This window comes from Bos indicus x Bos taurus, chromosome 4, assembly GCF_003369695.1.
Source record: "Bos indicus x Bos taurus breed Angus x Brahman F1 hybrid chromosome 4, Bos_hybrid_MaternalHap_v2.0, whole genome shotgun sequence".
NCBI classification, from domain to species: domain Eukaryota; kingdom Metazoa; phylum Chordata; class Mammalia; order Artiodactyla; family Bovidae; genus Bos; species Bos indicus x Bos taurus.
Window position 1 is genome coordinate 32,937,093 of NC_040079.1, and position 14,646 is coordinate 32,951,738.

The 14,646-nt window shown below is 39.6% G+C and overlaps 1 protein-coding gene across 16 annotated transcripts in view; it reads left to right on the forward strand.

Moving 5' to 3' along the window:
- Positions 1-14,646, forward strand: part of CADPS2 (calcium dependent secretion activator 2) — a 577,723-nt gene that overhangs the window by 529,676 nt on the left and 33,401 nt on the right. For all 16 annotated transcript variants that reach the window (XM_027539120.1, XM_027539121.1, XM_027539127.1 and 13 more), the window contains 2 exons: positions 4,815-4,898; positions 4,998-5,030. In XM_027539120.1, the coding sequence (XP_027394921.1) occupies positions 4,815-4,898; positions 4,998-5,030 (117 nt within the window). The remainder of the gene's footprint in view (positions 1-4,814; positions 4,899-4,997; positions 5,031-14,646) is intronic.

Here is a 14,646-nt window from a genome sequence, read left to right on the forward strand (position 1 = left end):
AGTCACGTCCAACTCTTTGTGACCCCAGGGACTGCAACCTGCCAGGCTCCTCTGTCCATGGGATTTCCCAGGCAAGAATGCTGGAGTGGGGTGCCATTTCCTTCTCCAGGGGATCTTCTTAACCCAGGAATCAAACCCTGGTCTCTTGCATTGGCAGGCGGATTCTTTACCACTAGTGCCACCTGGGAAGCCCATGAATACATATACATACACATACACATGAAGACCTATTCTTCTTGGTAACCTAGAAGATTTTCCCCTGTATTTCCCTTAAGAGGGACAGAAGACAGATTTGACCTGTCTGGATGATATAATTAAAATATCTTCTCCCCCAACCCTAACTCAACCTGATTAAGTCAAGTATTTTTTTTTAGATTTGTTTATTTATGTATTTTTGGCTGTGGCGTGTCTTCGTAGCTTTATATACACATAAGAAAATGATTCTTGGGGTACACATGTCTCTTTCCCTTCTGGTTTCCTCAGTGTGTATGCCCAGCACTGGGACGACCCAGAGGGAGGGTATGGGGAGGGAAGAGGGAGGAGGGTTCAGGATGGGGAACACAGGTATACCTGTGGCAGATTCATTTTGATATTTGGCAAAACTAATACAATATTGTAAAGTTTAAAAATAAAATAAAATAAATAAAAAAAAAAAAGAAAATGATTCTTGCTGCTGCTGCTAAGTCGCTTCAGTTGTGTCCGACTCTGTCCAACCCTGGAGGTGGCAGCCCACCAGGCTCCCCCGTCCCTGGGATTCTCCAGGCAAGAACACTGGAGTGGGTTGCCATTTCCTTCTCCAATTCATGAAAGTGAAAAGTGAAAGTGAAGTCACTCAGTTGTGTCCGACTCCTAGCGACCCCATGGACTGCAGCCTACCAGGCTCTTCCATCCATGGGATTTGCCAGGCAAGAGTACTGGAGTGGGGTGCCATTGCCTTCTCTGAATGACTCTTAAACCCTGTTAAAACCCAGCAGGAAATTTAAACCCATATGCTGTGTGGCACACTGCAAGTTTCATTCTACCGGTCACTTCAGTGTGCCTTCATCTTTAATTTCCCTGAGGTGTATGTCATGAGGCCAAGTTGGTAATCACCCAGACAGAGTTTAGGTGCTCAGTATTATTCCAACAAACCCAGTAAATGACAACCACAATAAAGAGCAGGGAAACAAAGAGATTACAGGGTTTCATTCCCACCCGACGGTCTCAGGAGAACAGAGCTCAAGGCAATCTGTGAGTATTTATATACTCCCTGAGCTGTACAGAGAAGGTTCACAGGAAGCAGTTAAAGACACAGCAACTAAATCCAGCATTTAACTGGATTTTTTTGGATTCTTGCAGCTTTACACAGTTAAAAGCCAGGTGGAAACTATATCGCTGTTAGTCAACGTTGATGTTAATAGATGTGGGGTTTTAAGGTAGCTCTTCCACCACATGTGCCTTGACAAAGAAAACCTTCCTGTTGGAACCATATGGCTCACCTGGTTAGTCCCAGGGGGGCAGTCACTGCTCACTGCCATGTAAGCACTTAGAGTCCCTGCTGTATGGGGCCTCCCACAGGACCATTTGGAGTAGGAAGGATCCCAGGGAGAGACTCTGCCCTGTTGTTAAAATGGAGGCCAAGAATTCTGTGACATGCGTGCAGCAGGACCACCCATCCACACATTGGACTTCGTGGGGTATAACCTGGTGCTGCTTCATAATCTAAAGAAAGGACAAGCTAGACAGGCTGTCATCTGCCACAGTGGGGAAACTTCTGCCTGCGGGTCATCTGCTGATGGACTTCCCCCAATGTTGTTTTAGCCACTGCATTTCAGCTATCCTGCTCAGGTCCCAAGCTACCATGTGAATGAAGCTTACCACTGTCCTCCGATGGAAGTCAGTTTCAGTTACACTGTTTGCCCCTCCTCACTTCCTGCCTTGCCTCATGACCAACTGTATACATCTCTTTCTCTCCTGCTAGTTTGTATGTTCCTGGAGGGAAGGTTCTAAGATTCCTTCTTTTTGTATTTCCCATATTAGGTGCTCAATAATAATAACCAAATAGTGTTTCAGTTCAGTTCAGTTCAGTCGCTCAGTCGTGTCCGACTCTTTGCGACCCCATGAATCGCAGCACACCAGGCCTCCCTGTCCATCACCAACTCCCAGAGCTCACTCAGACTCACGTCCATTGAGTCAGTGATGCCATCCAGCCATCTCATCCTCTGTCGTCCCCTTCTCCTCTTGCCCCCAACCCCTCCCAGCATCAGAGTCTTTTCCAACGAGGCAACTCTTTACCAGCCACATAACTGTCATATCATTTAATTATTACAACTTTGTAGTTTGAATGTAAAAAACAGAGCTTTGGAGCCAGACCACCTGTATCCAAAGCCTCCCTCCTCTACCGTCAGCCCCAAGACCTTGAAACAGATAGTATTCCGACCTGGGTCTTCTGACTTATGGTGTCAACTCTATCCTGCCTCCACAGATATCATTTCATTGAATAAGACCCATTCTCTCATAACCAAATTTATTATTTCTCCTTACCACTGAACAACCCCAAGGTTACCCCCACTAACTTGTAACTTAATATGTGTAGGTTTTTAGACATATAATCCCTAGTGATTTAGCTAATCATACCAATAATATTCATTCTTTACATCTCTTAGAGTGTTGCCGTTTTCACAGCCCCTTCATCTGAATCATCTCTGTTGATCTTCACCCCATCCTTGTTGTGGGCAGAGCAGTGTCCGCCTCCTCGTTTCATTGATGAGTACACTGAGGCTAGAGAAGCTGAATGTCCAGCCTCTTCACTCACAGGCCAAGAGTAGGCAGAGCTACAACTCGAACTCAGACCTTCTAAATCCATCCAAGGTCGGCCTCTACCTTGCCTAGCCCCTCAGCATCACTCACCTGTGTAAACAAGTACTTGCTTGCAGGCACCAGGAACCAGGTGCTGTGCTAGAGCCTTCAGTGGTTCAGGTTGTCTGGTAACCATAGCAATGGTCGCTCTCCTTGTGGCAAATGAGATCACCCAGTTCACACTAGCGCTCAGGATTTGAGTTACTAGAGATGAAGCATTTTCCACAGAGGGCCATTAACTTTGGAATTCCCTTCCCCTGATCTGACACAGCCCTGGAGTATTGGCCTTCTGGGTTTTTGCCAACCACATCAAATTGAGTTAGCCAGCTATGATTGGTAAGAAATCTGAACAAGCAGGAGGAAAGTGCTCAATTGACTTTTAGTTGTAAGCAATTTGTAATTTCGTGTTATTTGCTGTTTGTGTGCCCTAGGATAACTAACCAACCGTACATAATTCTTCTTTAAAAACAAAATTTTAGTCAGCAGTTTGCATGAATTTGTTTCTGTGTTCTTACATCATGTCGCAAATGATGTGATGGAGAAACCTATAGGGAAGTTTTTGTTTCTTTTGCATAAACTATTTTGCAGTAATTGACCAGCCATAGAGAAAAGATTATCTCCTGTGCACTCTCAGTGAGTTCCCTGGTCACCAGAGACCAATAAGCTGTGTTCCTGGAACTATTATCACTTTGTTGAAGAAGCTGCTATGTGAACAAAAACCAGCCTTCATTAATTTCCCTTTTCGTATTTAAAAAACCTTGTTGGTACTTTCCCTTTGGGAAAGTATAATATCTCAATAGTGCATATTATTTTAGTTCTAAAAAGGAAAGATGTAGGGTAGGAGATCCATATTAACATCTCTTCTTTATCTTCATGCCATATCTTAATGTTCCCACTCAATGAAATAAAATGCTTCACATTTTTAATTACATTACAGTATATATATATATATATATATATATATATATATATATATAATGTATATATCTTAATTTTAATTTCATAGAAACTGAAAGTTTTAGAAAGGTAAAATTCTTAAGACAATTTAAATTCCATATCGCTCCCCCAACACAAACACACTATTTGACTGATGGGGGAACTGGTGTACTGGTTGTCTGGAGCCCACGTAGCAGTCAGTAACAGAATCAGGATTTATTTTCTCAGTCTGGTGCTCTTTCCATTGTACCTTGATGTGTGTGTCTCTGTTTGAGCTCCTGATTCCTTTGTAAGCTTCTGAAAGCAGGGCTGATCCTTACATGTCCCAGTTGGAGCTGCTTGGTGAATACTCGCAAGCTAATGGATCAGACTTCATTTTAGTGTTACAAGAGCTTCAGATGTTACACCTCCTTTTCATTATCTGTTTTCTTTTTCATTCAACCTCTTCTGTGGTTAGAAAAAGTTGGCGAATGGTCAAGTGATATGTGATAGAATGGGATTTGGACGCTTGACCATTGTTGTTTCTAAACATCTGTATTTTTCTCTTGAGGTCTTATTGACATGCAACATTATATTAGTTGCAGGTGTACAACATAATGATTTGATACCTGTATGAATTTCAAAATGGTCACCAAAATAAGCCTACTTAACATCATCCATCCCCATTCATAGTTATAATATTTTTCCTTGTGATGAGAACTCATCTATACTGGAGTTGAAAGTTATTTTAAGCAATAGTCTCAGGGATTTAAAGTTATTTACTAAGTGGTTTAAATTATCTCACACATAGTAACCAGACTCCTATTATACATTGTTCTTTTATCCTTAAAAATGTACATATTATTTCCTGAAAAGTGAAAGGACCTTAGAGTTCATCTTCAAAATAAGATAATAAACATCACAAGTCAACCTCTTAGGTGTCAGTTTGTGCATTTGGGGTTTTTGTGCCATGGGAGAAGTTGGTTCAAGAATTGTTTGCCCTGTTATATGTTTGTGTGTACAGTCCTTTCCTAAATACTCAACCATAAATTGGATTCTAGTTTGTTTCAGTGCTGGAAGGGGTGTTGTCTAAGCTCTCAAGATATGACGAAGGCACTTTCTTTTCATCCATCCTGTCGTTCACTGTGAGTATTTTGAATGAGTTCTCTGCTGTCTTTTGACTGCTATCATAGTAGTTATAAGTTAAGAAAATAATTCTCATAATTATCTCTTTTCCACTTAAGGTGAAAGCAGCTGCAAAATATGTTGATGTTCCAGTAAGTATTTTTTATTTGATTTTAAAAACTATATATAATTCTTCTAAAAAAGTATTTATGGTTCACCATGGGTTTATTTCAAATCTTTAAACCAGTGTGAATCCTTCAGGGAGCAGTTTATTTTTCTTAAGGGAGGACTAGCCGTCATAGCAAAACCTGGCAAGGTTATTTCAGCGCACTTTTTCTGTTGTAACTTGGGGACGCTTATGGAGGTCAGTTCATCATGAGAACATACCAGCTCATGGGTAGCTCCAGGATCAGGGAGAAAATGCCTCATATTATTTATAGAAAAATGTTCACTCTCCTTCCCTTTTCATGAAGGCTCTAACAGGTGTCTTATAGGAGTTTAAGTAACAAACAAGAGGAATCAGTTAAATCAGAGGACTAGTTTTCTAAATACAGAAGTGTTATAAATAAATCAATGTTGACTTACTTATCATTTGGTTTTTCACAGAATTCTTGGGAAATAACATATAACCTGTAAATTTGTTCAAAAATTAAGAGAATAAACTATGAAACTTAGCTACAATGAAAAAAAAATTCACGTGATAAATATAATCAAGTTAGTACAGCATTTGTAAGTTGACAATCATTAACAAAGTTTTTGCCTTAAATTCTGTTGTCACATATATATGATCAAGGCCTCTTATATTCTGTTGAATCATGTGTCTTGGCATGTATATCTAAGAGTTAGAGCACAATGGAAAAAAAACATAAAATTTAAAACTAAGTGGAATATAAGTCATCTCATCTTTAATTCAGGCTGTGCTTGAATAGCATTACTATCTCTAAGTCATTATTATAAATGTTAGCACTTTTAGTGCTGGCAAGCTTTGTATATCTGTTGTAGGTGGCTCTCATTTTTAAATTGCATGACTTCATTTTATACTATGGATAAACAGTCCCCAGATTTATTGATGCTATAGTTATTAAAAATGAACATTTGAAATGAAAAGGCCATGGACTTTCCTATCTTTGCCTAGGGTTTCTTGGGAGTAGGTTTTGTTTCTTTTTAGTTTTACAAATAATTCACAAAGAAGTTTTGGCATACTCTCTGTCTTCTATTAGAATCAGAAAATCAGTACTGGGCAATAAGCAAAACAATCACATGTGTGTGGTCCTGCAAAGGAGCAGCTAGAAAGAGAGAAAGGAAGCAATAAGGGGGAATAGTTTATGTTTGCTATCTGAAGAAGAAAAGGACAAGTCATCATGGGAACATATGGACTTTATTGTTCTTAATGAGTACTTTATAATATAGATTTTGTTTCTAATTTTGAATTATTAAATACAAATGTAATGGAACACCGTAATTATTTCTGTTCTTAGGGCTTTTGTGATTCTTAATTTGACTCTGTACTAGATCTGTTAGAGCCCATAGAGCTTCATTGTTGAAAGACATGGAAAGTGGTTCATTCATGCTCCTTCTCAATGCAGAAACCCCCTCACCTAATAGCCCTCAAAAAGATTCAGTCAAGCTCTTTTAATTTTTTCAGTGATTGTGGGCTCACCATAAGGAAGCTTCCTCTTATGTGTAATGAGTTGAAATTCTGTACCTCTGTGAATTCTATTTTGGTTCTAATTCCTTTTCTGCATGATAGCCCTTCAGATATTTGGTAATAATTATCATGCATCCTCTTCCCAAGAGATATGATGGCTATTCAAAAGGATTTGTTGTCTAAGGAATTCTTATTTTCTACATTAAACAACCTCAACTTCTTCACTAAATTTGTTGATTAAATCTTATTTAACACTCACTAAGTGCTAGACTCTGGGCTACAATGAAAATATATATGTCCTGCCTGCAAGCTGTTCAGTGTCTAGGAATAAAAGAGATAGAGAAATAGTTCAGTTCAGTTGCTCAGTCGTGTCTGACTCTTTGTGACCCCATGATCTGCAGCACGCCGGGCTTCCCTGTTCATTACGAACTCCCAGAGCTTACTCAAACTCATGTCCATTGAGTCGGTGGTGCCATCCAACCATCTCATCCTCTGTCATCCCTGTCTCCTCCCGCCTTCAATCTTGCCCAGCATCAGGGTCTTTTCCAATGAGTCAGTTTTCACATCAGGGAAATAGACATATCATGGAAACAGCCATGGCAATTGTACTCAGACTCTTCATCATGCCAGTCACTCTCTAATGAATTCCAGCTTACTAATGTCACTATTATATTAAGTTGCCACACACAGCAAAGCATACTAAACATAGATGTGGTGTGGCCTTGGTAGATTGCTAAAGATAGAGTTTCTCCCTTAGATCTGGAAATAAACTTTTATTTCAAAAATTATGAGATCTGTTAGCTGTTACTATTTTTTTATGCTAAAACTCCAGCAAGATACCTTTCTGAAGCAGTCTTTTACAGAGAACCTTATGAGAAAAAAGAACAGTTAATTTTCTTTCACAAAAATTAACTCACAACTGATTTAACAACCTACTTGTGAATGCAAACTATAAAACTTCTAGAAGAAAACATAAGAGAAAATACTACCTTAAGTTTAGATACAAACCCCAAAACATCCATGAAAGAAAAACATTGTAAGTTGGACTTAATAGATGGCTCAGATGGTGAAGAATCTGCCTGCAATGCAAGAGACCTGGGTTGGGAAGATCCCCTGCAGGAGAGCATGCCGGCACACTCCAGTATTCTTGCCTAGAGAATCCCCATTGACAGAGGAGCCTGGTGGGGTACAGTCCATGGGGTCACAAAGAATCAGATGCAACTAAGCAACTAAGCACACAGCACACTGCACTTTTAAGGAAGTAAAAAGACAAGCTACAGACATATATTTGCTCAAGGACTTTATGTAAAATGTACAAACAACTCTTAACACTCAAACAAATACCACAATTAAAAAATGAGCAAAAGATCAGATACTACAGTGAAGACATATAGGTATCAAATAGGCAAATGAAAAGATATTCAATATCATTAGTCATTGGAGAAATGAAAATTAAAACAATGAGATACCATTACATACCTATTGGTATGGCTAAAATTTAACACTGTTAATAACAAAATGTTGACAAAGATTCAGTGCAAAAGGGATTCTCATTCATTGCTGGTGGAAATGCAAAATTGTACAGCCACTTTGGGAGACTATTTGGCAGTTTCTTACAAACCTAAATATAGGCTTTAGCAACCCACTGATTACACTCCTAGGCATTTATTCAACTGATCTGAAAACATATATCCGCAATGAAACCTGCAAAAGTGTTCGTAGCAACTTTATTCATAATCATCAAAAACTGAAAGCAACCAAAATGTCTTTCAGTCCAGCATATGGATAAACAAGAAGTGGTATATCCATACAATTAAGTGGTATTCCTAATGCAAAAGAGAAGGAGGAATTCATGTTCCTGGAACATACTTGATTATCAGATATACCTTATAGCACAGGCTAAAGATATATAAGTATCAATAACAGAAAATGATTCAAATCTAGTCATTTAAATATAGCATGTTATGAACATAGTCTTTATGTATCTTTGTATTTTCATGATACTTCTGTATAAAAGAAAATCATACATAATAGAAAAATCATCAATATATTCCTGAAAAAAAAGAAACTTTATTATCTCCTACTTCTTAGCAAAGATGCTAGTAGGGCGCCCCATGATGTCTTCCTCAGTCAATCAGTTCAATCGCTCAGTCGTGTCCGACTCTTTGTGACCCCATGAATTGCAGCACACCAGGCCTCCCTGTCCATCACCAACTTCCAGAGATCACTCAAACTCATGTCCATCGAGTCAGTGATGCCATCCAGCCATCTCATCCTCTGTTGTCCCCTCCTCCTCCTGCCCCCAATCCCTCTCAGCATCAGAGTCTTTTCCAATGAGTCAACTGTTTGCATGAGGTGGCCAAAGTACTGGAGTTTCAGCTTTAGCATCAGTTCTTCCAATGAACACCCAGGACTTATCTCCTTTAGAATGGACTGGTTGGATCTCCTTGCAGTCCAAGGGACTCTCAAGAGTCTTCTCCAACACCACAGTTCAAAAGCATCAATTCTTCAGCACTCAGCTTTCTTCACAGTCCAACTCTCTCCCTTGACTAGATGGGCCTTTGTTGGCAAAGTAATGTCTCTGCTTTTGAATATGCTATCTAGGTTGGTCATAACTTTCCTTCCAAGGAGTAAGCGTCTTTTAATTTCATGGCTGCAGTCACCATCTGCAGTGATTTTAGAGCCCAAAAAAATAAAGTCTGCCACTGTTTCCCCATCTATTTGCCGTGAAGTGATAGGACCAGATGCCATGATCTTAGTTTTCTGAATGTTGAGCTTTAAGCCAACTTTTTCACTCTCCTCTTTCACTTTCATCAAGAGGCTTTTTAGTTCCTCTTCGTCTTCCTAGTCAAGGTGATAATAGTGACCTTCAGATGGTTTGATAGATTTTTTTCTTGATTAAATAGCCCTAATCTGGAGATAAGAGGCTTCCCTCATAGCTCACTCGGTAGAGAATCTGCCTTCAATGCAGGAGACCCAGGTTCGATTCCTGGGTGGGGAAGATCCTCTAGAGAAGGAAATGGCAACCCACTCCAGTATTCTCGCCTGAAGAATCCCATAGACAGAGGAGCCTGGCAGGCTACAGTCCGTGGGGTTGCAAAGAGTCGGACACGACTCAGCAACTTCACTTTAGGTCACCACAGAGCATTGGGTAGAGTTCCCTGTGCTATACAGTAGGTTATCATTAGTTAGACTTTCCTGATAGCTCAGTTGGTAAAGAATCCGCCTGCAATGCAGGCGACCCCTTTTCAATTCCTGGGTCAAGAAGATCCCCTGGAGAAGGAATAGGCTAGCCACTCCAGTATTCTTGAGCATCCCTCGTGGCTCAGCTGGTAAAGAATCCACCTGCAGTGGGGAGACCTGGGTTCAATCCCTAGATTGGGAAGATCCCCTGGAGAAGGAGTTAGCTCTTTTATACATAATAGTGTAAATATGTCAATCCCACTCTCCCAATTCATCCCACCCCTCCTACCCCTCCTTGGTGTCCATAATATTTATTCTCTACATCTGTGTCTCTATTGTGCCAATAAAATGTTTTTAATTAAAAAAAATTTAGGTAGTATATTAAAACTAACCCCCCCTCCAAAAGACATATTGCCTCCCTATAAGGTTGGGAAGATGTAGCTGATAGCAATGTGTGTTAGAAAGTAGGATGAAAAATTGTATGAGACAGTAATGTAAGGTAGCTACTAAAACCCACAAAGTGGTATGGACCTCTGGAGGGAACACAGCAGAGAAAGTACAAGCCAAACTCAGGAGCCAGACTGCCTCGGTTTCAACTTTTGCTGCATTGCTTTGCTCAGTATCTGTATAATCTTGAGCATCACTTACTTTTTTTTACAGCTTTATTGAGGCATAACTGATATATTAAAAACTGCACATATTTAGTGTTTATAATTAGATGAGTTTGGAAATAGGCATATACCTGTGTGTGGGCTTCCCAGATGGTGCAGTGGTAAAGAATCCACTTGCCAGTGCAGGAGACACAAGAGACCCAGTTCGATCCGTGTGTCGGGAAGATCCTCTAGAGGAGGAAATGGCACCCCACTCCAGTATTCTTGCCTGAAAAATTCCCTAGACTGAGGAGCCTGGCGGATTACAGTCCATGGGGTTGCAAAGGCGTCAAACATGACCGAGCGACTAAACACATAGCACACATACACCTGTGTGAACACCAATTACTTTATCAAATGGAAAAGTGGTACTTTATACCACTTCTAGGCTTGTTGCAAATATGTTAAGCACTTTTCAAGATTCCTAGAATGAAATTAGTGATTGATAAATGTTAGCTGTCATTATACAACATTATTATTGATTATAGTAAATCTAGTGTCCAGATTCTAAAAAAATAATCATTCTGTTCTATACTATCTTGTTCACATCTATTAATGTGGCAAATCTATCAATAGTCTTTTAAAACCAACATATACTTTTTAGTTTACCTCCTATTGTAGAGAGCAGCCAGCATAGTTAAGGGAATCTGGAAATAATGGCTTATAGAGGAAAAAAAAAGAGGGGGGGGATCAGGATATTACTCTTCAGGGAGGAAAAACCTAAGAGAGCCCTGTTTAATGTATGGAGTTCCATTTTGCAGAAGAGGAAGCCTCAATATTTATCAGTCAAGAGGACAGAACAAGGATCAGTAACTAAAACCCAGTGGGAGGCAGAACTGAAATCAGTGTACTAAGAACAAAAAAAAAACTTAAATTCTTTACAAGGGTGATATAGTAATGATTACTCCACTCTTTGCCAGGTGTGGTACTGCAGATTGCTGAACTTGTGGGGAAAACAACCAGATGACATTTAACATTTAAAGGGACATTTAAAAGCCCTTCCTGGGGCTTCTTTAATGGTCCAGAGGCTGCGAATCTGCCTGGCAATGCAAAGGCACAGGTTCGATTCCAGGTTAGGAAACTAAGATCCCACATACCTCACAGCAAGTGAGCCCACATACCACAACTAGAGAGTCCGCGCACCGCAATGAAGACCCCACCTGCCACAGCAGAGACCGGATGGAACCAAATGAATTTTTGGTAAAAGCCCTTTCCAACTCCAATTCTGAAATTTTGTTTTATAGGTCGTTAAGTTATCGGGCGTTTTGGTGTGGGTGTGTGTGTGAACAATGCCTATTGCAGGTTATTCCTGCTGCCATTATTACACACATCACATACGATCTCTGTGCTAGTCAGGAGGTGACACAGCTAAAGAGACCTGGAGGACAAGATGGGGTTGACAGTGACCAAGGACAAGGAAACTCCCCCTGGATCGGCTGCTTAGCGCTGCTGCCTGATCCTGGTGGTCCTCCCTGAGAAGGTGCAGATGGCTTATCTTTTTCCCGTCTTCATTAACAGTTCTCTCAGTCATTCTCTCTCTAACACTTGCCGAAGATTTCTAACCCTCCAGTTCTCCACAGTGTGACTTGAATTCAGCTCTATACTGTGTGGGCTTCCCAGGTGGTCCTAGTGGTAAAGAACCTGCCTTGTCAACGCAGGAAACAGAAGAGACATGGGTTCAGTCCCAGGTTGGGACGATTCCCTGGAGAAGGAAATGGCAACCCACTCCAGTTCACACTGGAGTCAACCACTCTTGCCTGGGAAGTCCCATGGACAGAGGAGCCTGGTGGGCTACAGTCCATGGGGTTGCAAAGAGTCACACAGGACTGAGCGACTAAACACACAGCATACTATACTGAACAGGCTTGGTGTGGAGTCCAGGATCTCAGTTCCAGTCCCGCCTTTGCCCCTTACTGGCAGTCTGACCCCTGGCTTCCCACCTGGGCAGTGACAGTAGTGCTGTCATCCCTGTGGTGCCTCCTTCCGTAGGCTTTTTTAAGGATTTGATGCACATATTCATGTGGATAATATTAAATAATAATAGAAGTATGTATTTGTTTATAAAAATAATAAAAGAAATAAATATCAATATATTATAAAAATAATAAAAGCATATATTATGTGCTTTATAAATGTCATACACTATTGATATAAACAGGATTGTCTTTGCTTCTACCTGGAATGATGCTCCCTGCACCATACATTGCCCTGCACCCTCTGCTTCAGAACATGACCATTTTCCAAAAGAAAAACCATTTGTTTTCCACAGGGTGAAAAACACTAGATTGCTTTGCATTTATTTTCCATTTATTTTAGACTCTCAAGCACCTTGCATGTGCCAGTGATGACTTTTAAAAGTACAGCCAGTCAGTTCAGTGACAAGAGGTGTCTTTCCTCCTTCCTTTGTTCAGACATTGTTTGTTCCTTAGATGAGGCCGCTGGAACACTCAGTGCTTTACGTCAGAGTGAGAGCAGGCAGAACGTGGGGAATGGTGCGCGGGCCCACTGGGACGTGTTCACCTGCAGAGGCAGATCGCACCAGGACCAGGCTGAGAGTCTCCCGCCGTTAGAGGAGCAGGGGAGGGTGCCTTCTGTGCTTCCTAGGAGAGTGCTTTGCTGCTTTCATCTTTATTTCTTTGGTTTTCTTGTCTGTCTCGTTCTTCTTACAGAAGGTAAATCCATGAACTGCCTCTGGACCCTAACATTCTAGTATCCTCATGCATCCTTTAGGCCAAAATACGAAAGGTTCCAAATTAGGGCCAAATAACACAACCCCAGGCAATCTGAATTTTAAAGGCGAAATGAAATAATACCCACAGCATTTAAATTTTACTTCTTCAAGTCTTCAGTGTAGTTTCTGTAGTTGACATCATAGCAACTATAGATAGACAGGGAAAAGGTTACAACAGTGTTATAAATGAGAGATTTAATATCTTCATAATCACCCTAAGTATTACTCATAATAATGAAATAATATTGAGCATATATAATAATGAAAATAATAGTATAAAGCTAATGTGTGACATACATGTTAGCACTTTCCTCTCTGTATCAGCAGCCAATCGTCAAAACTCTTGAGACGTTAGTGATCTTATCAATCAGAAATAGCAAGAGAGATACTATACGCTCGTGACCTCAAGTGGGAAAGTCATAGTAAGATAAAAATTAAGCCCATAAGTCTCATTTGAAAATCAACCTGCCTCTTTTCCTTGAGTACTTTGGGCTATTATTTTAAATTACTATTCAATATTCCTTTTAATATTTAAAATAACCTCCTCTTTGGAAGGTTTTCTGCCACAATACAACAAAAATGTTTAATCATGCTAGCACTTAGATCAATGAACACATAAAATACGTCACTATTTAGAAGGAATAGTGTGAAGCTTTCAGGTGAATTTTAAGAATTTGAACAATATGACTGCATAAACTATAGGAGTGTTAATTATAGCAGATTCTGATGTAAGATGTTCTCACAGCATTGTGATAGGAATCTGCTTTTTTACTGACTGTGCTTACAGGGAGCAAACAGAAAACCCCAGAGCAAGATCCTGGAGTAATGGAACCCTCTCCATTAGAATGTGGGACTGAATGAAATTACATACTTAAAACATACATGTTACATGCTCCAAGTCCGAGAGATGTTTTCAAATGGATGTACATGCCATTATCTAATTCAGAATTTTCTACTTCCTAATTTGGGTTCAAAATGTATTATACTGTGAATTAATAGAATTTTGAATAGCTCTACATTTAACAAAGGGAAAGGTGTCTGTGGCTGCTGCTGGAAATAATTTGTTTTAAAAAACTAGATAAACTGTTATTAGAAAATCTCGAAAATTGTATATCCTTATGACTTTTCCATTATTTACGTTTCTTCTGCCCCTTTTTATGAATTAGTCCTTATCCTGGGCTTATATTTAAGTTGGAATAAATCTAATTTGAAGACCTTAGTTTGGTTTCTTTCCTTTTGATTTTCTATATTAATGAATACAATATAATTATTCTAGTTTTTAGAAAATTTGGTTAAAAAAGTGTATATATGTTTTACATATAATCATCACAGCTATACTCAAAACTTTTTTTTTATTTTAAGTATTTGAGTGTATGTAATGTGCAATTCACCGGGTCACAAAGAGTCAGACATGACTGAGTGACTGAACTGAACTGAACTGAACTTCTTAAACTACTCCAAATGTTTTTGAGAAGCTTAATTTTAAGAGCATTTTCATTCAAATATAAAACATAGAAATTGCTTCATAAATTCCAAACTAATAAGGAACATATTAA